This window comes from Brachycentrus maculatus, unplaced genomic scaffold (assembly GCF_059751285.1).
Source record: "Brachycentrus maculatus isolate JH-2025_06_01 unplaced genomic scaffold, ASM5975128v1 h1tg000144l, whole genome shotgun sequence".
NCBI lineage: Eukaryota > Metazoa > Arthropoda > Insecta > Trichoptera > Brachycentridae > Brachycentrus > Brachycentrus maculatus.
This window is the reverse complement of record NW_028280897.1, coordinates 3,960,716-3,987,620: the sequence shown is the minus strand read 5'-3', so window position 1 is coordinate 3,987,620 and position 26,905 is coordinate 3,960,716. Positions and strand designations below refer to the sequence as shown.

The 26,905-nt window shown below is 34.4% G+C and overlaps 1 protein-coding gene across 3 annotated transcripts in view; it reads right to left on the bottom strand.

Annotated features, from left to right (window-relative positions):
* Window positions 1–26,905, bottom strand: part of LOC148308943 (protein apterous-like) — a 125,612-nt gene that overhangs the window by 12,038 nt on the left and 86,669 nt on the right. For all 3 annotated transcript variants that reach the window (XM_088260902.1, XM_088260903.1, XM_088260901.1), the window contains exons 3-4: window positions 25,910–26,083; window positions 24,390–24,586 (exon numbers count right to left, since the gene is read on the bottom strand). In XM_088260902.1, the coding sequence (XP_088117028.1) occupies window positions 24,390–24,586; window positions 25,910–26,083 (371 nt within the window). The remainder of the gene's footprint in view (window positions 1–24,389; window positions 24,587–25,909; window positions 26,084–26,905) is intronic.

Genomic DNA, 26,905 nt, shown 5'->3' with positions numbered 1-26,905 from the left:
TATATATATATATATATATATATATATATATATATATATATATATATATATATATATATATATATATATATATATATATATATATATATATATATATATATATATATATATATATATATATATATTTATACATACCTATCTATTATAAACTAAATTTTAACTTGTTAATACCATTATAATAGTAATATTTACAAAGTAAAATTTAAAATAAAAATAATTATAAATATTTCTCTCAAAACAATTTCTAAAGTCGCTTTAAAAGCAGTAAGGCCTATTAGGTATACTCATTTATCGAGTGTCTTTGCCTAGAATTTTCACTCATGAATTTCATGTAATTATAATAACATTAAATATAAAGAGTAAATCCTCTCACGAGTGGGTATAAAACTTATAAAGTTGAAGCCTAAGTAGGGATAAGCGGTATCGAATTAGCTGCAGCTAGATTTTAACTTACGGTAAATTAAAAAATAAGGTATACTCATATCGATAAATTAAGTGCTTGCACTGGTTTAGACATACGCATTTAATCATACACAAAAAAATACAATAATGTGCCCTCATTGAGTTTTCCCGTACCAAAGACCATTTTTAAATACTTATTTATGAACCTTATGATTTTTTATGACATTCAATCAAATTGTTTATGACATTCATCTATGGCTTATGCAACACCGCTTATCATGGCCCAACTTTTGAAGGCTTTAATTCTCTAACCTACTCGTGATTGGATATACATTTTATGTTTAAAGTTACTATAATTTCATGGGTAAAAATTCTAGGCCAAAACACTCGCATCTCCATTATTCATTCACGAATAGTTCTTTTATACTAAGTTTGTTGCATTTATATAAATATTTGTTGAATATTATACCATGGAATAGAATTCAATAGAGGAAAACAGAAAATGATACACCATATTCTTTTGGCAAGCGCCATTAAAGATGAAGATGTCTAGATATGAAGTAGTTTTCGTGCTAAGCGACCCTAAAAATAATGTCTTTTTTATCGTTTCCGTTTCACAGTAACTTTTAATGATCTCTCATAAGAAACACGCTGGATATTTTTAATGTTCTGTTTTTTTTTCTGATCTGGATTAGTAAAATCAGAGGTAGTGCTGATGAAAATACTCAGGTAGTTCAACAGTATATAATGCTCACGGAGTTTAAATGTATTTAAATAAAGGCACTGCACACAGTACAGTGGCATGACACAGTAACGTACGTTAGATAGTTGAATTGGAGATGGTTTGAATAGAGTATTGAAATAATTTCAAGTATTTAAAAATAGGCACTATAACACACTGTACAGAGACATAACGTACAAGTGTACCATACGTTAGATAGTTGACATTTATGTAAGTGTTTAAATATTTTAGTGTAGGCATTTAAATAAAGGCACTATAACACACCGTACGTACAGTGGCATAACATTGTAACAAACGTTAGGTAGTTGAATTTAAACAAAAAAAAAATAAAAAATTGAGTATTTCAATAAAGGCACTAAAACACACAGTACAGTGGCATAACATAGTGACGTACGTTAAATAGTTGACTTTTAGATAAGTATTTAATTGTTTTCGTGTATTTAAATAAAAGCACTATAACACACAGTACAGTTACAATACAAACAATAGTAACATATGTTAAATAGATTACTTTAAAATAAGTATTTAAATATTTTTGTGTATTTAAAAAAAAGCACTTTAACACACCGTACAGTGGCATAAAATACAATTGTAACATACCTTAGATTGTTGACATTCAAAAAAGAATTAAAATAATTTATATTACTAAATATAGGCACTGTAACACCTCATACATTGGCATAACATAGATTTATATTATCCACTGACACTTCGTGATGGAATTGCATTTTTAATTTATTATTAGATTAAAATCAATATTTTTAGCTTTTCCACTTTTTTATTTGACCAGCGACCGGGTTTCGTCGTTACCGACATCATCAGACTGGTGAGAGGCTATACAAATTGTTATGTTATATATAAAAGAAGGCAGGAGTTGATAACCATGATTTGATATGGTTATCAACTCCTGCCTTCTTTTATATATAACATAACAATTTGTATAGCCTCTCACCAGTCTGATGATGTCGGTAACGACGAAACCCGGTCGCTGGTCAAATAAAAAAGTGGAAAAGCTAAAAATATTGGTTTTAATCTAATAATAAATTGGCATAACACATACAGTAATATACGTTAGAAGATATTGGACTCTTGATGGTTGAGATTAAGTATTAAATAATTTAAAGTATTTAAAAAAGGCAGTATAACACACCGCACAGTCGCAAAACAAAGTAACATACGTTAGATACTTGACTTTTAGATAGTTTAAATTTAGTATTAAAATGATTTCGAGTATTCTTAGAAAAGCACTATAACACACCATACAGTGGCATAACATATCGCTCACTCCTTTCAAGAACGTCATAAATCAAAAACCGTCAATCTTCAGTTGTGCATGTTTTCGGAATGCCCAGAAAATGTACTATATCCCAGCAAAACCGGCATATTTTTAACTTAATATTCACCCGCTACAGGGCAGTGAGTATTGTTTTTGCATTTTGAAGAAAAGGTGTTGTTTAATCATTTTTTTAAATATACTTAATAATTTTCAAATAGAGAAAAAACCTTCACGTTATACCTAAAAAAATCTGTTGCACAGTAAAAAGTTCAATAAGTGGTTTGATATTTATTTTTAATACATTGTATTATATTTTTAAACTTTAAAAACGTTCTCCTGAAAAATCAAGTTCTTTGGTTTGTGACGTTCTTGAAAGGAGTGAGCGATACGTAGTAATATACATATATAGATAGATAGTTGACTTTGAGTCACCGCTATATAATTTTATTTTCGGTTCCAATAAATATTTTTGTCATTATGTATAAGTACATTGGCCGGAATAAAAGATCTAGCTTATAAGTCTTCTATACTCAAAATATAATGAAATAGTAAGATTCATAGGTATACCAAAAGTGTAATATAGGATTATGTATAAGAAAGATGAATTTTCATTTTTTGGTTATAAATTCTTTAGGTTTTGTGTAATTTTTATCGTTTTATTTTTTCGACTAATGTATTTTTAATTATGTAATTTATAAAAGATGAAAAATCAATTATTATGCTAATGTCTTCAGTTTTTTCATTCAAAGGCCATCTAGTTTTAATAATATATTTATTTTTAATATTTCTCAAAAAAATTATTGCGCAATGCGCTACCTCTATTGCGCACTTTATTATTTTTTAAATACTATTATTTTTCCACAACACTTTCCATAGTGATAAAAAATCGTTTTAAAATGCACAATTTAATTTCGGCATACAAATTAAAACTGAAATGCGAATGTATTTGAAATGTTACCAGGTATTTAAATAGAAAATTGTATAGACGTAAAACAAGAGATTTGTCGACTTTTTAATGGTCCCACGAGAAAGAAGACATCATGATATCTAGGAGCCATATTTTAGTGTGGGGAATAAAAAAAATATCACAAAACACCAAACTGTTCACCAACCGAGAAGCAAGTCCATTAAATCGCCCACATCAACTTACCACAGAGATCCGTATGAAGATACGATTAATCCTGACGTTTTCAAACAGTTTCAAACTGCCTTCATTATTTTATTTTATTAATTTTGTTGATTTCTCATCACACTCATACAATTTCAAATTACAATTTACAATGAGTCGGAACTTCTCGGTTCGAACCCACTCTACCACAATTTAATACCTATTTCTAATAATGAGCCACCTAGGCTCACAAAAATAGTATGAAATTGAAATATTTGTGTAAATAATAAAAACACATATATTTCTCTTAAAATATATATTTTTTAAATAATGTGTCCTCAATGGGTTTTCCCGTGCCGTGGGCACATTTTACAATACTTGTTTATAAAACTTAATGAACAAAAAAAATTGTATGATATACAATCAAATATGGCTAATAATGCGATCTATTTCAGATCTATCCATATCTATTATTCTTTTTTTTAAACCTAACCTAAAGTCCAAGTGACTCTGAAATCTAGACACGGTTTATGCAAAACCGCTTATCATGGCTCTACTGAGGCTTCAACTTTAAAGGTTTTATAGCCTATACCTGCTCGTTAGTGGATAAACTCTATATGTTTCAAGTTACTAAAATTTCATGTAATTGATGAGTAACGTGACTATTTATTTTTGTCCTCAAAACGGGACATCTACCAATTTTTTTAACACTATGTATATTCAAGAAAACACGTATTTTTTCATAGTTTTTATGTACTAATAAAAAGAAAAGGAATGGTTACTAAGAAAATAAGAGGAATAAATACTATAAATATAAAAAAAATTGTTGTTCAGGCTATCTAAAAACGGGACGGTCCCATTCAAAACGGGACATATGGTCACTATATTCATGAGTGAACATTTTTGGCAAAAAACACTCGCATCTCCATTTTACTAACTAACTAACTAACTAACCATCACGCCGCTTCCCCGCAGGGGTAAGCAGAGAGAATCGAACGCCACACCACTCTGTCTTTGCAAACATTCTTTGCCTCTTCTACATTCATGCATCTCCTCATACATACCCGACGATTATTACGACTCCTGACCCGGCCGCTTTCAAGTATTTGACATACCTGATTGTGCCAAGTTTTCCTCGGTCGTCCTCTGCTTCTTTTTCCAACTACATTCGCTCCATAAATTTGTTTAACCGTTTTTTCTTCACTCATACGCTCCATTTTACTAACTTTTTGTTATTTAACTACTTAATTAATAATCGAAGCAGGTTGTACAAATTTATTTCATAATAATAGATTATTTTTCTTACCAAAAGTAATACATTCAGTATAATTAATATCAATATGAATAACAATGCAAATGTTAGTTTATTCAATATCTTAATCCTGTAAAAGCTATGTTTTGATTATAAGATGTTACTTTTAATAAATTTTATTATTTATTTTTTCATGTGGGTGAATTTTGGGAGCCACTGGGTAAGGTGGACACTCTTAACAAACAACAGGTGCGGTGAACACTAAAATATCCCCAAACTTTTGAATAGCCCCTTGTAAAAGAGACAATATTTAAAAAAAGATATATCCTGGCATAATAACAATTTAAATAATTCGTATAATATATTTGAAAAATTAATTAAAAAATTATGCCTGAGACGAGACATTCACACGGTACAAGTAAAAATTTTAGATTTTGGAAATATGTAGTTGATTGTATGCGCTGCTCTATTTGTATTTGTTGGCCATTTTGTTATGTCAGGATTGGAAAATAATTATGTAGAATTTAGCTGACGAAAATCTCTATAAATTATCAGATATACTTCTTTTCTCCACCAATTTCCACTAATTCATATATGTAAGCAATTATTGGTTTATGATAACTGAAGTATGATAAAAATACAGTAAAGTACAAATTTATAAATAACGAGAGAATACTGCGTCGATGGTAATATCTGATCTGGTTGTAGACTGACATTTCGTTCACTCCTTTCAACAACGTCATATATTTAAAAAAACTCGATTTCTCAAGAGATCATTTTTAAAGTTTAAAAATAAAGTACAATGTATTAAAAATAAATATCAAGTCACTTATTGACCTTTTTACTGTGCAGCGGATCTTTTTAGATAAAACCTGAATGTTTTTTCTCCATGTGAAAAATATTTAATATATTTAAAAAAAAAATTAAACAATACCTTTTCTTCAAAATGCAAAAAACAACACTTTTTGTCCTGTAGCCGGTAAATATTAAGTTAAAAATACGCCGCTTTTGCTGGGATATAGAACATTTTCTGGACATTCCGAAAACATGCACAACCGAAATTTTACGATTTTAGATATATGACGATGTTGAGAGGGGATTTCTATTTGTTAGTGTTTAATTTTAACTTTGAATTCTTCATCCTAAAATTTTATCAATGGTTGAGCTTCGTCTAAGTTGAAGCTTATGTTGAAATCTTCACTTATAAACATTTTTCATAAGCCATTTTGTCCTATTCATTTCACAAAAATGCTGCACCTGCAATAGTGGAAATTGTTATCTAATAAATATTTACATATGTTCAGCTAATGTACAGCTACGTATTAACACATTACACGTATAATTAGAAGGAAATTATTCTTAATTAAGTTAAACGGATCTTTTGTTCACCAATTTCCATTAATTCATATCTGCACTTGTCTTTTTCTCTATTCTACTTGGAAAACAATGAAAAGTGTTTATTGATAAATATTAAAACATGTTTAGTTGATGTACTGGTTCCCAATGCTACGCATTAACACAGTACATACGTAGAGAGTCTATGACGTATGCGGCAGAGAGAATAGAAACGATTATCCCACTCTTTCTTTTCAATTGCGAAGGGGAAACTTCATTGCTTATTTGAATGAAATAAAAAATATAAATATGTATTTAGTTTTAGTTTCAGTTTTTCACATTTTGAGACCATCTGTGACTTGTGATGTGATATATTTGAGAGAGTTAAAACGATTCTCCCACTCTTTCCTTTCAATTGCGGGTTGAATTCGAAGAAAGGGAAACGTTTCGCTTTTTCCTCCGATCTTTGCAAATTTGCCCCACCGCGCCTAGAAGTGTTTCACTTCAAAATCTTAAGTAACTTACCATACTTTGAGACCGTTTTTGACATATGAGGAGATATATTGGAGAGAGAAAAACGGATTATCTTACTCTTTCCTTTCAATTGCCGGTAAAATTCGAAGAAAGGGAAACGTTTCCCTTTTTCCTCCGATCTTTGCAAATTTGCCCCACCGCGCCTAAAAGAGTTTCACTTCAAAATCTTAAGTTACTTACTGTGTCTGCGCAATCTAAATTTGATGAAGATATTTCTAGAATGAAATAAAAAATATAAATACGTATTTAGTTTTAGCATCTTGTTTTTAGAAGCCGCACTCGGGACCCTCAGGCGATAAGGGAATCCAGAATAAGCCCGTTCCTTAAAACAAATGTCATCCGATATTCGAAAACACATTTAGGTTTATCTAATTGAGTTTACGATACAACAATGGAGGGGCAACTACCTTATTCTTAAGAGAACCAGATTTAAAGTATACTTTAAAAATATAACATTTTGAGTGTGTCCAAATACTTGTTCACAAAATCTGGATTAACTCCAATTACAGGAGTTATTTTCATATTATTTTTTGACAATAAAAATGAAAATGGTATTTCCTGGCGTTTCTCATGTGTGTGATTATAATCCAGGATTCGGACTTCACATACTAATATAAGAGTTTCTGCTTAGTAAAAAGCTTCTTTACATTTCACCAATAGATGTCTCTAGTGAAGTTCTAGTGATTCAAGAACAAGGTTTCTAAATTGGTTCATATACTTATATAGAACTTCCAAGAATTTGAGTAGTGTGGTTGTCAATAATGGGTAGAATTGGTGAATGTTACACGTTTGTAAAGTGATCACTTAAACCAGCCTATGACGGTCGTCAGCCCCGTAAATGCCCAGACTTCCATATTCTTCTTCATCTAGATGAGATGTCAAAATATAATATTTAAAAATATATTTCAATTCACATAATCGAAACGAAAAGACAAAATTCTTGGTTTTTTTATTGTTTTTGTGATCACCTGTAGATAAAATATCTCTAGTTTAGAATCTTCATTCATCAGTTTTCTTAAAATTAATTAAAGAAATACATTATTTGTTTCATTCATTGATTCGGTAGACAATTTGTGGTATTATATCCATTTTTAATTAAATTTTTACTTGATAAATATCAATATTTAATAAAATATATTGTGACACGTGTCTCGATGCGTTCCGCATCATTTGGTGTTTGAAAATGATGGGGAATGCATTGAAATACGTGTCACAATAGATTGAAAGAAATATATATGTAATAAAACCCTTATCCGCACCCAAATGGTGCATAGTGCACTGTCATACAAACGCAGTGTTACTTTATCGTTTATACATGAAGGAAAGGTGATCAGCCCTCCGCTTCAGGTACCAGTCCATGGTATATTTCAGTCCATTTAGAATAAATATTACAGTGAAAAAATCACTAATATTTATTTTACCCCCCTTGGGAATCGAACCCGGAACCTCCAGAACGGTAGCCGAGCGTGCTGACCATTACACTACGGAGGCGGACATTGAAAGAAATAGTAGTGTTAATAAAACACATTTTAAATGAATTAAAAGTACATGATTTGTCTTAGAACAACGTTCATTATAATAAAAGGGATATATGGATTCCACTAATATGTAAGACAATAGGGATCTACAAAGTACTTGACTAAATTTAAAAAAATATATTTATGGTATTCATTTACGTTAATTAGTTGAAAATTTATTAAAAACTTTGAAAGACGATTAATTTCTCTGTACACTTTCATATCGTAAATATTTATTCCGTCTGAATATACACTAGCGACGTGTCTTAATGTTTCCACCTCTTTCCTGATCTTTATTTCTAATACCGCCGGTTAAATTCTATAAAACCATTTTTTAATCTTCAAATAATAAAATCGTCGCCAAATGTAAAGAGATTAATGCTTAAAATCGACTGGTTCTTGAACCTCAAAGGTCTCACTTATAGCGCGTAATTTTTGTGTAATTTCTTAAGATCATTTTAAAACTCTCCCACTTGTAAAGCGTTAGTAAAAAAAGAACGAAATTAATTCGAACGTTTTAGGAGAATCGAAGTTTACAACACTGTACAAATGATTGCTGTACCCATTAATCATGTGATCCAATAGCAACGTATAGGTTACCACTCGATACACTTTGAATGGCCAGAGAAGCAAAATGTCCCCCAAACGCCACAGACATCCATCACACTATCAGCGCGATCAAAGCGGCTGACAGAAATCGGTAAATACGTTGGTAGGAAACAAGTATAACCTGCGGAAAACGCTCGATCGAAACCAGTCGACAAAACGGCAGGTGCTTGTGTATTTTCATATCTTAGATCGTTTCATTTACAACTATTTACAAACAATCCCAGTGTGGGGAAGAAGATTTTTTTAATTAAACGTATAATATTATTTTTTGACATCTCATCAAAGATGAAGAAGAATATAGAAGTCTGGGCATATACGGGGCTGACGACCGTCAAATGTAAACGACGTGTGCTGACGACTGTAAATGCCCAAAATCCATATTATTATTCATCTTTGATGAGTTGTCAAAAAAATAATATGAAAATAACTCCTGTAATTGGAGATAATCCATATTTTGTGAACAAGTATTTGGACACACTCAAAATGTTGTAAACTTATAATATATTACATTTTGGACTGGTAGTTGATTTTGTATATTATAATAAAACCCTTATCCGCACCCCAATGGTGCATAGGGCACTGTGTCATATAAACGCAGTGTTATCTTGATCGTTTACACATGAAGGAAAGGTGATCAGCCCTCCGCTTCAGGTACCAGTCCATGGTAATATTGAATAAATATCACAGTGAAAAAATCACTTATATTTATTTTACCCCCCTTGGGACCTCCAGAACGGTAGCCGAACGTGCTGACTATTACACTACGGAGGCGGACGAAAATATATTATACGAGTATAATAATATACATACATATGCATATGCATAAGGAAAAAGTCTACCAAACAATTGCCAGACTTACACTCCTGTATGGCTCCGAATACTAAAACACTTACTCTAGGTTACTAAAAATTGCTAAAATGCGACTGTTTAGATGGTCAGCTGGAGTGTCTCTTAGAGACAAAATAAAGAGTTCACGCATTCGTGAAAGCCTGGATGTAACCGACATCAACAGAAAGGTATAGGAAAGGCAATTGAGATGGTATTGGCTTATAGGGCGTAGAGAACCTGATCATATTGTAAACCAGGCGATCGCCGTGGATCTTCCTAGAAAGACAATCTAGAGGTAGACTAAAAAATTCATGGATGCTGCAGAAACATAGTTCGAAGGCTACGACCTAGGTGACGTTGTTTTATATATGATAGAAGGACCTACAATCTGAGGACGAGGAGAGCTGACCCTAAGAGTCTACTAATTCCATAAAAAATGACATAAGCAGGAAATTAGGTGAATGATTGATCGTTGCCGTTTGTTCAACAAGCCAACTGTTTAAATAGGTACTACACACACACACACACACACACACACACACACACACACACACACACACAAACACAAACACACACACACACACTCACTCACCCCAACCAACATAAGAATAGCATTATCGGAGGATTTTTTGTAATTGGCCATAGTTTGGTTAATTAATGTTGTATAATATATTGTTTTGGCTGTAAAAATCCCAAATAAAATAAAATAAAAAATAAAATAAAATAAAATAAAAAAAGACGATAAGTTGGGATGGAGCCAGGAAGAAGAAGAAAAGACACCGAGTCGCAAAATTGTTTAATGTATAAGGGTTTGAAAATGTATGATGAGATGTCTGAATGTATGAAGAATGAAAAGAGTCTAAAAGAATTTAAAAATAATTTTTTGCTTACTGAAGAACATTTAAATTGATAAAAGTTTGTATTTGTTGTAATATAAGCTAACTGAAGAAAGAAAAATAGACACCATAGCTCTGGCAAAAAGAAATGAGAAGCTCAAATACACACAGCAATCCATCTAAAGATCCACTGAAAATGTGCCTATATCGCTGAATGTTGTGCATTCCATAGATTGACTTGGTCAGTATGAGGATATGTATGAATATGCAAGAGGTGATGTTTGTAAAGAAACATTTGTGTGGCGTTATATTCTCTCTGCTTACCTCTGCGGTGAAGCGGCGTGAAGATGAGCTAGTTTTTTTACGTCACATAGGAAATAAGTAATCTCTAAAATACGGGCAGGTACATACGTCGTTGGTTGCGTACGAAGCGCTGCATATTATAATATTAATATATGTACACACACAGTTCCCTGCCCAGCGCTGCAAGGTGCATAATTAGGGAAATAAAGTTGTACCGAGTTAAGAAAAATTGTACCTTTTCGGTGGCTAATTGGTTGATTTATGTAGCGCTCGCGAGGAACGTATTGCGTGAAATAAAATAAATTGTTTTTTATTATCGCCGAACGCCTCCCACCAGACGGGTTCGTCTATAATTAAGCCTATACAGTAAATGTATGCGAAAAATAATGAGATAATCACGCCGTAATGAGTGAATGTTAATAAAAATACAATAAAAGAAATCTCAAATTCGAGAGAAAATTATATTTATGTAGATTCGCTTCTCTCGTCCGTTAAAGTTATTCGTTTGCTTCCAAGTATTAAGTTTATGTTCAGCATTAAATGTGAATTTTATAGCACATTTGCGAGACACATTAATCCAACTAGATTATTTTGTGTGCAGTGCTTCCGTATTTAGGGCCCCAGCGGACGTGCGAGGGTCATCCGGAAAGTTATACTCGTTTATAAAAAAAATCTAGTTTATATATAAATACAAACAAATATGAAAGTTTTATTTGAAAAGAACATACCTTAAACTACTTCCGTACATAGCCACCTTGCAAATTTAAGCGAGTTTTTGAACCTCAGCGTCATATTTTTTTAGATGGGAGGTGCATTTATTATTTACCTTGTTTATAATGTACAAGGTTTATAGATTCATCTGTGGATATTTGTATATTTTAGTTACAAAACATGTTACATTTTAATGTGTTGGGAACAGGAAGGGTAAACAAGTGTGAGCCAATCAGGAACATTTCAACATTTGCACATTGCAGGAGAAACCGGACTATTGACTGTCGTCGACAGGCCTTCCGTTCCACTACTAGAGGGATTGGGATTTGTATCCTAGCATGGTTAATGGTATCAAAATCCTTCACTATGAGCGTCCTAGCGTCATATTCCTCTTGCCTCAGTATATTTAGATACGTAACACAGCTGCGCATAGCTCTTTACCGCTTTCGAATGACTTCATGACCTTTGGAGACACTATCATTGCCAATGCATAAAGTGCGACATTGAAGAAATTATGGCGGGTGAATCGAAATTCATCAAAGGTCTTTGACTACTGGCGTCATCCTCCTTCACGATAATGCCAGGCCTCATACGGCTGGCATAACACAACAACACAACAATGGGAAACTTTCAACCATCTACCCTATAGTCCAAACTTAGCTCCTTCAGATTACCATCTGTTTACAAAACTCAAGGAAATTTGGGCAGAAAAGAAATTTGAGAGTGATAAAGAATTTAAACCAGCTGTGATTACGTATCTCAATACACTAGTGGCGGAGAAATATAGAAAAAATTATCGCACGATACGAAAAATGCTTAAATTCGCTAGGTGACTATGAAGAGAAGTAGAAGTAGTAGTCTAAGGTATGTTATTTATAAATAAAATGTTCACATTTGTTTACATGTGTCCTCACCAAAACGTAACATTTAAATTTTAAATGATTTTAAGTGATTAAGAATTCTAACTTGTAAAATTTTTACGTTTTGGTACGATTTAATGATTTTATATTGGTTTAACACAGGATTGGTCACATTTTGTCGCAATTTAAATTAAGATTTTGATAGAATACAGTAAACAGAACAGATTTGCATTTAAAGGATTTTTTTAACAATATTTTTAAATGTAATTTTTTGGTGAGGACCTCAATATATGATTTTTTATAATCCCAAATGGGTATTACTCTCCGGATGACCCTCGTAGTTTCCAGGTACCCGAGGGTTAATATTCAACTATGCATTCTAAAAGAATGTTCTCGTAGTTCGCTCTCGTTCGAGAAGAAGCTATTGTATGGGATTCGACCGAATGGCGTACTGGGTCGTGAGAGGCTAGCAGTACGTATCAAGTTCGAGTCATCGCTATGGCTGCCGATACATATGCTGGAAATAAGTCGGCATCCAATCCACACTGCCGACACAAGCTCGTCCCATGAAAATAAAAGACAGAAGCAAAACGATTCGCGGAGACAATGGTGAGTGCCTCGTTCCTTTTTTGTCTCTTCTCAGCGACGGGACCTGCCCACCTCCACCAGTTCTCATGTCGAGAACAAAGCCGAGAGACTACCTACGCCAGAGGTCGGCAAACGTAGCCAAATATGCACATTACAACAATTTTAAATTTTCTTAAGAGCCAAATCTGTATTCACAATTCTTTTTTTAAAATCATCATCCACAGCCGGTGGTGCATAGGGCACTGCATCATATAAACGCAGTGTTATTTTGATCGACATACACAAAGGAAGGGTGATCAGCCCTCCGCTTCAGGTACCAGTCCAGGGTAATATTGAATAAATATTAAAGCGAATAAATCACTAGTATTTATTTGACCCCCCCTGGGAATCGAACCCGGGACGTCCAGTACGATAACCAAGCGAGCTGAACATTACACTACAGAGGCGGACTTTTTCAAATTCTAGAAACAGGCGATTGTATGCATTCCTCGGTATGCATTTCTATTACACCTTAATTGTAATTTTAGGCAGTTAATTATTTAATTACTTTTTCCTCCTCTGCGGTGTAATCCTCAGCACGCTCGGCTACCCTACTGTAAGTCCCAGGCGCGATACCCAGGGGGGTTCAAATAAATATAGGTGATGTTTTCACTCTAATATTTATTCAATATTACCTCGTACCTGAAGCAGAGGGCTGATCACCTTTCCTTCATGTGTTGACGATCAAGAATACACTGCGTTTATATGATGCAGTGCCTTATGCACCATCGGGTGCGCATAAGGGTTTGAAAAATAATTGATTAACGGGTTCACTTAATATAACTTAATTTCATTACAGTTTTTTTTTAATAAAAAAATATTTTGAAAGTAAGGTATCCATAAGAACACCACTTATTGCGAATCCTTGCATCTCCTTTGAAAGTTCGATCAAGTCAGGTTTGTATGTCACTATTTTTAGCATGTTTTTAGGTTTTTGTCAGTATGGCGATCTCTCAGTTTGTTTATAATAAGGTTCATGCTTGAAAAATATTGTACGCATGAATACGTAGAGTCGAAGAGCCTTCCCACGGATATTTGTCCCGGAATCGCACTTAAAAGGTCAAAGAGTCGCATACGGCTCCCGAGCCACTCTTTGCCGACCCATGCCCTATACAATAAAAAGTAACCACACGATCGAATTATTTGTTTTTCCTATCATCACACAACAGGTCTGTTTTTCTGAATGTGTGAATTATATTAAGAGACCTACGTTTTTCTTTTTATTACTGATACCTACCTCCGAGTCTAAAATTGTTTTTGAAGCACTAAATTTGTGATGTTTAATTTTAATTTTACAAACCTAAAACCTGCCCGTCTCCGTAGTGTAATGGTCAGCACGCTCGGTTATCGTTCTGGAGGTCTCGGGCTCGATTCCCAGAGGGGGTCAAATAAATATAAGTGATTTTTTCACTGTAATATTTATTCAATATTACCCTGTTCTGGTACCTTAAGCGGAGGGCTAATTACCTTTCCTTTATGTGTAAACAATCAAGATAACACTGCGTTTATATGACGCAGTGCCCTATGCCCCATTGGGGTGCGGATAAGGGTTTAAAAAAATATACAGCTTTTGAAACGAAACTTGAATATTCGCTAATTGGATGAGAATTGGGAGTGAAATTTCAAGGACGCGTCACGTTCATTAGACACATTTCGTTGCACGAGAGAGGAAAATATATAAAGTAGAGAGAAGGAAAAAAGGAATACATACCAACGCCATGGATCAAAAGAGAGTGACGTATACACAATGATACAAAACAACGCTATACGTCAGACGCTATATATGAACAGTGAGGTACAACGCGTTGTGTAAAAAATATTTATCATTTTTTTTTGTGATTACGTTTTTAAGGATTGCATCCAGTGATGGTGACATAAGAGCATATTTTATATTTTATAAAATTATAATATAAAGCAAAAATTATAAAGAAACGTGACGCTGTTTAACCTAATACACTCCCATTAGTATTTTGGGGATATGAAATATAAAATTATAAAAACTTTATAAATATTATTGTATATATAACCGCATGGAAGATGTGCTCAGTTGTAAAAAAAATACTCAATATTCAATGTCGCAATCGTAAAACACTTTAAAAGACACTTCAAATGATAAAATAAGCGTGTGCTTAAGTGTTCTCTTAGGCTGGATTTTCAATAAAACAAATACTTCAATGGTAAATCAACCCATTTATAGAAGAATATCACAGGTTTATGTAACTATTGTTTATTATATACTTCTTTAAATGTAAAGCTGTACAATTCCCGAACAAATAAAAATAAAATAAAATATAAAATTTTAGTACTTTTTGTACAATTTTTACATATATCATGAAATGCAAAAAAAGAAAATAAATAAATGTTTTCAAACGTTAAAGTTTTATCTACGTCGGTCGGTAGATGGCGTACACAACACGTATTATTTTATCGTCCCGCGAAATCAATAAATAAAAGTTATTTTTACGAGTAAAAACAAAAACAATTACATGAAAATGAACGACAAGACGTCGCGATGTTCTTGTGGAATTGTGGTGAACGAGGTGTTGGCCTTTATCCAGCAGAAAATGGATGTTATGGACGAAGTCAGTTTGTGCCAACTTTGTGAATTCTTCAAGGAAGACGAAATAGATGCCGCAAAGGCAATCTTAATAACCTACGTGCCTGCTGCACAAACCAGAAGAGTGGGCGAAGGTAAGAAGAAACGTAATATCAACGATATTATTAAAATTCTGAGAGAGACAGACCCAGATACTCTGCCCAAATTCGCTGTGCTAAACATCAATAGACTGCCTCCCATCACGTTTGACTATATCGATGTGAGTTCTCTACTTAGAGAGTTAACATATCTTAAGAACGAAATCCATAAGTTAAACATTGAAACGCCAAAGAATTCGGAATCGATCCAATCTCTGAAATGTGAAGTGGCAGAAATTAAACGTCAACATAACGTAAACGACCACCATAATGTAGGTAGGAGACAGCATGAAAAATTCATACCGAACGAAGAGATAACGCCATCTGTGAACAGCGACCCAAAGCCACCAACGCTCTATAGCGAAATAGTTGGAAATGAATTGACAGATGTCACTAAAAACAAAACTCAAAATGTAAATAATATTACTGAATCTTCTAGCCAGTGGACAATCGTTAAAAATGCAAAGAGTAAAAATAACTCCAATAATAACGATAATAAACGCCCAAAATTCAAAAATAAAAACGCCATACGAGGCAGTAATGTCTCGTCTGGGCTTAAGGCAATAGAAAATGTTAAATATTTAGTGGTATCGAGATTAAGTCTAGAAACGAATTGTGAGATGATCATTGACTTTCTGAAAACAAAAGATGTGGACGTTCATAAATGTGAGGAGTTACAAACAAAATCGGGTGATTATAAGACTTTTAAAATAGGAGTTCCTGAATCCATGTATAGTACCACACTAAACGGAGATATTTGGCCACAGTACTCTTTTGTACGACGATTTTTTTATAGCGAAAAAAAAACTAATATTTCATCATGAACAATTCCATTAGAATATGTTCCTACAACTGTAAATCAGTACATCGCATAGCACCGGGTATACACGAAATTTGCAACAATGTTGACATTCTTCTCCTACAAGAAACCTGGTTGATGAAGGACGACTTAAACTTCCTGAATAGTATCCACGAGGAGTTTCTGGCCACTGGAACATCAGCAATGAACTCTTCCGAGGAAATAATTCAGGGAAGACCACACGGAGGCGTAGCCATACTGGTAAGGAAGCAAATTGCTAATGTAACTATTATCGAATGTGGTGACGATCGGATGGCGGCAATAACCATACAACATAGCCACGGAGTCACTCTATTGGTAAATGTTTATATGCCAGTATGTTGCAACGAAAACCTGCCTGTCTTTGTGGACATCTTGAGCCGAGTTACAGCTATCGTAGATGAAACTCAAGTGAATGAGTTAATTTGTATGGGAGATTTCAATGCGCCCATACACAGTAGATTCATGGAGGAATTAGATGCCTTTTCTCAGGAAAACGAGTATAGTATCTATGACGTGAAAAAACTCGACATCAGCTCCTTTACGTTCTTCAGTGAGGCGCATAATACTACCTCTTGGTTGGACCATTGTATAATATCCAGTACGCTCGAACAGCGGATCACAAATATCCATATTGACGACAACCAACAGATGTCCGACCATTTTCCACTACACATACAAGTGGAGATGAAGTGTAAATATACATCTAAAAGTAATACTCAAATAAATGAGGAAAAAATTAATTGGAACAAATACAGTCAAATACAACTGAAGAAATACCACGATAAGACAGAGTCGCTCTTTAAGAAAATAATAATTCCTTACGAAGCTTTAACATGTGAACAGTGTATAAACCCACATCATAAATTCATTATTAAAGAATTTTACGAAAGTACGATAAAAGCTATGCGAAATGCCGCACAACTTGCATTTAAAGTGAATGCAGGGGGGCCCAAAAGCGGAAAACAAAATTCAGGAAACATTCCAGGATGGAATGAGCAAGTAAAACAAAGCCATATTAATGCACGAAATGCCTTCAAAGCGTGGCTCATAGAGGGAAAACCGTCTACAGGACCAGTTGCCCAGAGGAGAGCGGAAACGCGAAGTATTTTCAAAACAAATCTACGCACGGTGGTGAAGAATAAAAAACAGATACAAGCCGATATATTGGCAAAGAATATGCTTACTGCTGATTTCAAAATGTTCTGGAAACAAACAAATAAAATGAGATCGTCCAAAGCTACAAGACCCACAGAAATTGATAACATAACGGGTGACGGAAAAATCAGCGAACTATGGAAAGCCCACTTCAGTTCAATGTATGAGAAAACAGGAAGTGCGGAAAATTGTAATATTTACAATAAAAATGCTAACAATATGCATCCACTGAGTCCCTGCATTATACAAGTGAAGGAAATCCAGACTGCCATTAGGTCACTGAAATGTAATAAAGCCGCCGGAGGAGACGAAATTTGTGCTGAGTACCTTAGATATGCTAGCGCGAGAATACACGTACTGTGGGCGCTAGCTTTCACAGCAATGTTCCGGCACTCGTTCATACCTGAGTCTCTGTGTACGTCAATAATTATACCTATTGCAAAAAATCCTATGGGAAATTTAACAGAAAAAGAAAATTACAGGCCAATAGCGATTTCCACCATGGCGGCAAAAACCATAGAAAACATAATGATGGAGAAAGCTGTTGAAAACCTAAAAACGACCGACAACCAATTTGGTTTTAAAAAAGGATCGGGAACGGACACAGCTGTCTTCGCTGTTAAAAATACTATAAATATATATGTGCGCCGAAATACGCCAGTATATGCCTGTTTTATGGATCTCAGGAAAGCATATGATACAGTAGTACATCACATTTTGGAAGAAAAAATACAAAAATCAATTGAATGTCCTACGACGAAATGCATGTTAAAAAACTGGAACGAAAATCTCATTTATAGAGTAAAATGGGGGACCGAAACCTCAACTCCGTTTAAAGCTCAGCGAGGACTCAAACAAGGTGGAATCACATCTCCTAGCCTATTTAACCTTTACGTGGATGCATTACATGATAGGTTAAACCAAGTAAATGCGGGATGCTCCATAGGAGGAGGGAGAGTGAATGCCATCTCATACGCCGATGATATGGTCCTGATGGCACCATCGATAGCTGGCCTACGTAAACTTATTGCCATTTGTGAATGTTATGCCACAGAAAACGGCCTAGAGTACAACGCCAAAAAATGTGAGCTTGTGGTATTTAAACCCAAAAATTACTCATTAAAGGTACCGCCCATAACTATAAGTGGACAAGAAGTTAAGCGGGTAAGTAGCTTCAAGTATTTGGGACATATCCTACAGGAGAACTGTGCGGATGATGAGGACATCAAGCGCCAGTATCGTGCTCATTGCGTGCGGTCCAATATGCTGACACGCCGTTTTGCCCACTGCTCCGCGCAGGTAAAAAATAGACTGTTCCAAGTGTTGTGTACGCAGCAATACGGCAGCGAACTATGGTGTAAGGTTACACAACGAAGCTTAAAGAGCATGAAAATATGCTACAATAACGGCTACAGAGCTTTAATGAAGTTACCCCGACACTGCAGCGCGAGTGGTATGTTTGCCACAGCACGCCTACCACATTGGGATGGCCTGTTAAGGCACCGAGTGGCAGGCTTCCGGGAGAGGCTGATGAAGAGCTCCAACCTCATCATAAAGCGGCTTGTGGAGCACAGATGGGGGCTGGACATGTGGCGGCACTGGAGCGCAGTGCTGCGTTTGCCAGCGAGCTAATTTTTCGTCTACATCTCTCCAAATTTATTATTATTTTAATTTTTATTTTATTTTATTTTTATTTTTTTATTATTTCTTTCAATTTCTTATTTCCTTCTTATTTCTAATTTCATTGTTTAAATAAAATGTTGTAAAACATATATGGCTGACTAAGTATTGCACCCACCACTTAGTCAAGCTGGAATAAAGAGTTATAAAAAAAAAAAAAATTATCTTATTTATTCGCGCTAAGCAATGTTCCGACTGATTTCCGTCAAACTGTCGCTCGTGTATGATGTTCTAACGAAAGAGGAATGATAATATAACACACAAGTATATGTAGATATATCGCAGTACATATTTTCCATCTACATACTGGCGCCACGGGTTTTTGACGAGTGGCGTTTTTTTTTGACATTCAGCGACAGGTGTAAACTTCGGCCTATGGGCGCCCAGCAATGTTGAATGACAAGCATGGACGACTGTCAAGTCCTCACGATTCCAACTGCCGACCGAGGTAGAGGGCAGACAATGCTCGGAGCAGCTACGTCACAAGTAGCGCTTTTTTCGTGAGACCCGAATGTGCTTTGTTCTCCGATCGGCCATCTTGAAAGTTTTTATTTTAAACTTTATCGTATTTTATTCATATTATTTTTTGACATCTCATCAAAGATGAAGAAGAATATGGAAGTCTGGGCATTTACGGGGCTGACGACCGTCATAAGCTAGTTTAAGTAATCACTTTACACTCGTGTAACATTCACCAATTCTATCCATTATTGACAACTACACTACTCAAATTCTTGAAACTTCAATTATGTTGATCAATTTCGAAGACAACTGTTTGAATCAACTAGAATTTCACTAGAGACATCTATGATGAGAAGAGAGAAAAATTTTATCAAGCAGAAACTCTTTCATTTGTATGTGAGGTCCGAATCCTGGATTATATTCACGTACTCGAGAAACGCTGAATATACCCTTTTCATTTTTATTTTTAGCTTATAATTTGACCATTTAATGTGTGTCCAAATACTTGTTCACAAATCTGAATTATCTCCAATTAGGAGTTATTTTTAATTGGAGATTATCTTGATTTGTGAACAAGTATTTGGACACACTTAAAATGTTATATATAGTTGTTGTTTTATTGAATGATATGCCCAAATTATTCGATTCACACGACGTACTCGTAGGTATTTGTTCGGAAGTGGTTTGGTTTGAGGAAAAAATTGGCGCGTGCTTTAAGCGCACCTAAGCCAGGGGTAAGGTACGTTGGCCACAACTTGTAACTACTGGAGCTTAACCATAAACCGAACAAGCGACCAACAAACCCATTATTACTAAACGGCCGATGGATTGAATCTCGGTGGTCGATCAGTGCGGTTGGACGAATTACATTGAAACAAAGAAAAATAAACAAATTAATTCGACGTACCTATACAAACAACACCAAGATTAAACTCAACATCTCGCGAGGAACTTCTCGGGCGGCGATTCGATAACCGAGTTGGACGAGAATCGAGAGTGAAGTTTCAAGGACGCGTCACGTTTATCAGACACATTTTGTTACACGGTAGAGAAAAAAGATATAACTTTTCAATTCTTTCATACATCGATTTTTCACACCTCTGAGGGAACACATTTCTTCAGTCTATCAGACCTATCATAGGCTAGTTAGCGATCACTTTACACACATGCAACAATCACCATTCGACCAATGATTGACACTACATTGCTCAAATTTGTTAAACTTCTAGATATATTGATCAATCTCATGACGCAGTAGGACATACGAGTTCGCAACAGCCATCTATATTGAATTGAAAAAAGCTTTTATTCATCAGAAACTTTTATTCAAGGTCCGAGCCCTTGATAATTTTTATATACTGGGAAACGGCTAAAAACGTTGTTATTTTTTTTTATTTAGCTTATAATTAAGCAGTCTTTTTTATTCACAACATTTTGAGTGTGTCCAAATACCATATATGTTGGATTGAGGAGACAGTTTTATTTTGAACAAGTATTAAAACACACTCCAAATTTTGTATATGTTATAATTTCATTCATAAAATTTTATTAAAAGACAAAAAAATATATATGCGCCGTCCCTGCGTCAGCTCGCTTCTTGTGGTTACGGTGTATTGGCTGGGTATCCGGTGTGGCGAGGTACTCGAACACATGGGCGTGCGGTGAAATAACTTTTCGGTAAAAAATATCATGGCCCGTGCTTCTATCGAGAAAATTGGAAAACGTCTCCATCCGAATAATGTTTATTTTTTACGACCGATTACTGGTCATCCAATCGTGACGCTAATAAAAACACGGCGTTTCGAGCAAAAAAATCATTCAAATAGAATCCCAAGTAACAGGGGTGGTACAATAACAAAAAAACTTCCTAGGCGGGAATCTGATAATCCGATAATTAGACATGATATAATTAAAAATGAAATTGCAAGGATGCATCACGTTCATCTGGAACATGTCGTTACATGAGAGAGAAGAAATATATAACGTAGAGAGATGGAGGAAGAGAGCTACACTATATTTTATATTGTTTTTTATATCAAATACCAATATACGTATTCCAAAAAAATGTGTGCGGATACACGTCTGGCATCGCTTACTGAACTGTGTGTTTAGGAGTAACCCCTTAAGGTTGATATAGTACCTACATATATATTTACATTATTGCACATACAGTATATATATTTACTTATGACAAAAACTTTTTGGCTACAAAAATTTATAATTTTTTTTGATGATATGTATATGCTTGCTTATGTTTATCTTGTGTAACAAGTAAAATTATATATTTATGAATACTTTTTTTTTCAATTCGCAAACATTGGCAAAAAACAACACTTTTAAATCAATACGTGCATAACTTGCAGCTTTGAATTAATGCTGTTTAAAATACAAGAGAAAATCTTTTTTAATTGTTATTTTGGGGACAGCGGTTTCGCCCTGAAAGACCGCAAAATTTTCCATTCTGTTATCAAATACACATCATTAAATTATTTTATCTTACAATGGCTCAAAATATGATTGAAGTATTTTACACGCATTTTAAAATTGTTTCTTTGATATTTTTGGCATAAAATACTTACCTGGAAGATTGACAGTGAACAATGAAATGTAATGATTGAAATAAGATATTTAAAATATCTACGTAACATACACAATAAAGGAGTATATGAAGTTATATTTTGTGTATTACGTTAGTAAGTGTAATATACACTCATAGAGGAGCTGCGATGTAGAATGGAGGATTACATAAAATCAAATAAAATAGGAAATTTGTTAATGGTATTGTAACCTACAGCAATTTTTTTTTAATTTCCAAATCTCTATATTGTAATACTTCATTTATTGATAAAAAAAATATGAATAATAAAATAATATAAATTTTTGCTAGAAGGTAAGTCGTAGGTGAGATGTAACCAATTGAAGCTGCCCGTCAATTGATAAATGCGTTTGTAGTATCTAGAGTCGATTATTGTAACGGTTCAACAAGAGTTGGAAAAAAAGCAGAGGAAGACCGAGAAAAACTTGGCACAATCAGGTATGTCAAATACTTGAAAGCGGCCGGGTCAGGAGTCGTAATAATCGTCGGGTATGTATGAGGAGATGCATGAATGTAGAATAGGCGAAGAAGTTTGCAAAGACAGAGTGGTGTGGCGTTTGATTCTCTCTGCCTACCCCTGCGGGGAAGTGGTGTGATGGTTAGTTAATTAGTTAGTTAGTTCAACCAAATAATAAAATGACTCGAATGCAATCAGTGTTGAACGCTGCAGCGAGACTAATTTTTAGAATTTCTAAATTCAATCACATCACTCCACTACTTCACGAAATGCACTAATAACGCTTTCCCGAAAGAGTACTAACTCTGTCTACACATGTAAAATCAACACATAATATGACTGCAAAGTATCTAAAAGTGCTGTGCATTTTAATTGAATTGGTAGATTGACGTCTCACGCTTAAATCGGCTACAACAAGCTCGGATGCGGAATGCATCGAAACACGTGTCACAGTGGATTTTAGGACATAGTGGTATTTACTAAGTAAAACATATTTTAAACGGATAGATTTTACCACAAAGTGACTGCCGAATCAATTAATGCAAGTTTTAATCAAGCTTGCCTTTTTTACAAGGCATCAGGTTCCAGCCGACCAAGATCTTTATATTTTATTAAAATTAAACACTTGAATGAGTTTTATTTATATTTGTATTTTAGTTTTAATTTGTACCAGAAGATGAAAACATCTGCACGTTTTCGAAACTAGTCGTATATATAAATAAAACTCATTAAAGTGGTATATTCAAGTGTTTAATTTTAATAAAATAATCATGTCATTCCACAAAGTTAATGCCGAATCAATAAATACTATAAGATCTTTAAATATACTGAAACTCTGTATTACAATTGTCGTCAAGAAAAGGCGGTTTGGTTGGCCTACCATGTATGGTACCTACTCCGACTACTTCCTGAGGGTCTTTATCAAGCTGAGATGTTCCTGATAGGCTCACACTAGATTATCACTCCTGTTCCAAAAACTGATTTTAAAAAAAAATCTTCAGCTAGAAGAGACAAAAATCCACTACTCGTATCCGTCTTAGTCCTCATTTTTTATTATTAAACCTTATCCGCACCCAATGGTGTATAGGGCACTGCATAGTAGCGACGCAGAGTTATCTTAATCGTTAATTGCATGAAGGAAAGGTGATCAGCCCTCCGTTTCTGGTATACTAGTCAAGGGTGATAATACATAAATATGAGATTGAAAATCTCCAATATTTATTTCGCTTCACTAGAAATCAAACCCGGGACTTCCAGTATGGTAGCCGAGCGTATTGACTACTACACTAGGGAGGTGGACACAGTTCTCATTACTTAGTCATCAGGACTTAGTCCTCATTACTTATTCCTCAGGACTTAGTCCTCATTACTGAGTGCAAAGCAAATAATAAATGCGACTCCCTTCGAAAAAATCTCCTTCTGATGATCCGGTCATCGGTCAAATAAAATAAAAGTGGAAAAAACGGTAAAGTTGCTGTTGAGTATATAGATATTTATGAAGTAATAAAAAAATATTTCTTTTGTTCACTGTCAATCTCTCTTCTGTGCATTTCAGGACTCTTACCAAGGTTTGCAGTCATGGCCTCGAGATCCTTGGGCTTCCGCTTCCGGGGCCTGCCCTTCTGCCTGGGGGCGCCGGGGGCGGGGGTGGGGGTAGGGGTCGGGTCCCCAGACGACGCCCCGTTGAAGAAGGGGGTGGGCATCATGTCAGGCGGAGCCCTGGGAACGCGCACGCACTCCGTCATCGCCTCGTAATGCAGCCTGGAACAAATGATCAATTGAAGGAGGAATCGAACTCGCACAAAATGTTGGGACTTATACTTGGATAGAATGTGATTTTCTTATCGGTATGGTTTTGACGTAGAGTTTCAAGAAAATGTATTTTGAGTATGCCAACACATTATCAAACGAGAGTCTCACATGATCAGCTCCTTTAGAATGGATGCAAATTCTGTCTGACATGAGCCACAGGATCCCTTAAAAAAACAATGGATCAGATCTTTTTAAGTTGGAAGAAATAAAGACATATATTTTCATTTAATAATAGTTGACATTAGTTTTTGACACCTCATCAAAGATGAAGAAGAATATGGAAGTCTGGGCATTTTACGGGGGTTACGACCATCATAGGCTAGTTTTTAGTGATCACTTTACACACGTGTAACATTCACTAATTTTTTTTGAGTTTAAAAAAAAAAAAATCTATTTATATTCTAAAAAACCAAAAAAAATATCCAATTAACATTCTTTAAAAAAATCGGGCCTGAGTAGACAAGTGACCTATTCGGTGGTCTCCGGTGAAATGAATGCAATTTAACGAATGCTGTAAGTTTTAATTTGTATCATACATAAGCTGAACACGTTTTAATATTTATTAGTTAAAATTTTCCACTATTGAAGGAGCAGAAATGTTGGGAAAAGAACTGGACTAATTGGCGATGATTATGAGTGGAGATATCAACATCAACTCATGATAATCTTAACCATTAAAAGTAAAAATTTGGTTAAATTTTCTTAAAGTTTAAAGTTAAAATTTAACACATATTTCAGCTACTATAAACCCGGAATTACTGTTTTAAAGTCGCATTCATTTCACCCGAACCACCGTAGAAGTCACTTGTCTGCTCACGCCCGATTTTATTAAAGAATGTATTTTGGATATTTTTTTGCTTTTTGTAATATATATATGAAAAAAATTTGTTTTTTTCAAAACTCTTTTCTTTTCAAAACCATATAATAACTTATATTTCAATGCAAAAATGACGTTTTAAAAGATCAATTAATTTCGTAAAATTTTACCTGGATTTAGAGAAAATTATGTTGCGACTTAACGAATGCTGGGCGCCATGGATCTTGTAGTTCTACGTACGTAAAGCACGTTACCATAAAGTGTATCAATTGTGATTTGTGGGCTTTGCTGAGAGGTCCTTTCTTGTATTATTTGAGAGTTATTCTTAAAAGCATATGTAACTCTACTTAGTCCAAAAATGCAAAAAAACGTACTACAAAAAATATCCCTTACTGTGTTTTAAGTTTGGACAGCCGAAATGATTAAATGCTCAAAACGGATTTTTCACAAATTACCTGCAGTAGATGGTTGAATCCCTCATGCCGAACGTGTCGCCTTTGGTGAGAGGAGTGTTGCAGAGGGCACAACAGAAGCAGTGCACGTGGAAGACCAGGTCTCGGACCCTCATCACCATCTCCGACGAGGATATGCTCGCCTGGCATCTCGCGCATCTTTTCGGTCCAAACAACCTGAGAAAAAGATTTTTTAAATACTTTAAAGTAAAATTCACAATAACAAATCTTTGTAGTAAATTTAATTCTAAGAAATAGTTTTAGTAATGAAATAAAACAACTGTTGTTTTCGTAAATATTCGTGTGTAATGAAAAAACTTAGTAAGTGGTATTATACAATTGCCTAATTTTTTAAATAATTCAAAAGTACATTTTGAGTGTGTCCAAATAATTGATGAAAAATCTGGGTTTATCCACTGGAGTTATTTTTACATTTTTGACATCTCAACATAGGTGAAGAAGTGTGGAAGTCTGGGTTTTTACAGGATTTACGAGCTAGCATAGGTTGGGTTAGTTATCACTTTTCACACATGTTGCATTCACCATGAGATTTTACCATGAGATCAAGGGATCTAAGGAATACGCTTTGACGCCATACTCGTATATGTATCACGCGTTGTGTGAGTAATATCTATCATCGTTGCATGATTATTTACATTGTTTATTACAAATATGATACTTTTAATAAGATATACCGCATATTTTAGTTACCACAAAAAACTGATAACAGTATTACCAATTAAAGCAATTGTTGATATTTTACAATCAAAATATGTATTTTTATACGAATTTTGTATATTTTTTTTTCTTGGGTAGTAAAAGTCTAACATTTATTACGTGTACGGTGCTACAGGCGGATTTAAAAAAAAATATATATATATAAATGATGCTTCTAATTTTTATACCTTGTACAAATAATACACGTTAAATAATAAATCCCTCCGTATTAATTCGAGATAATCTCTTGATATCAAATAAATACGAATGAAAATAGTAATT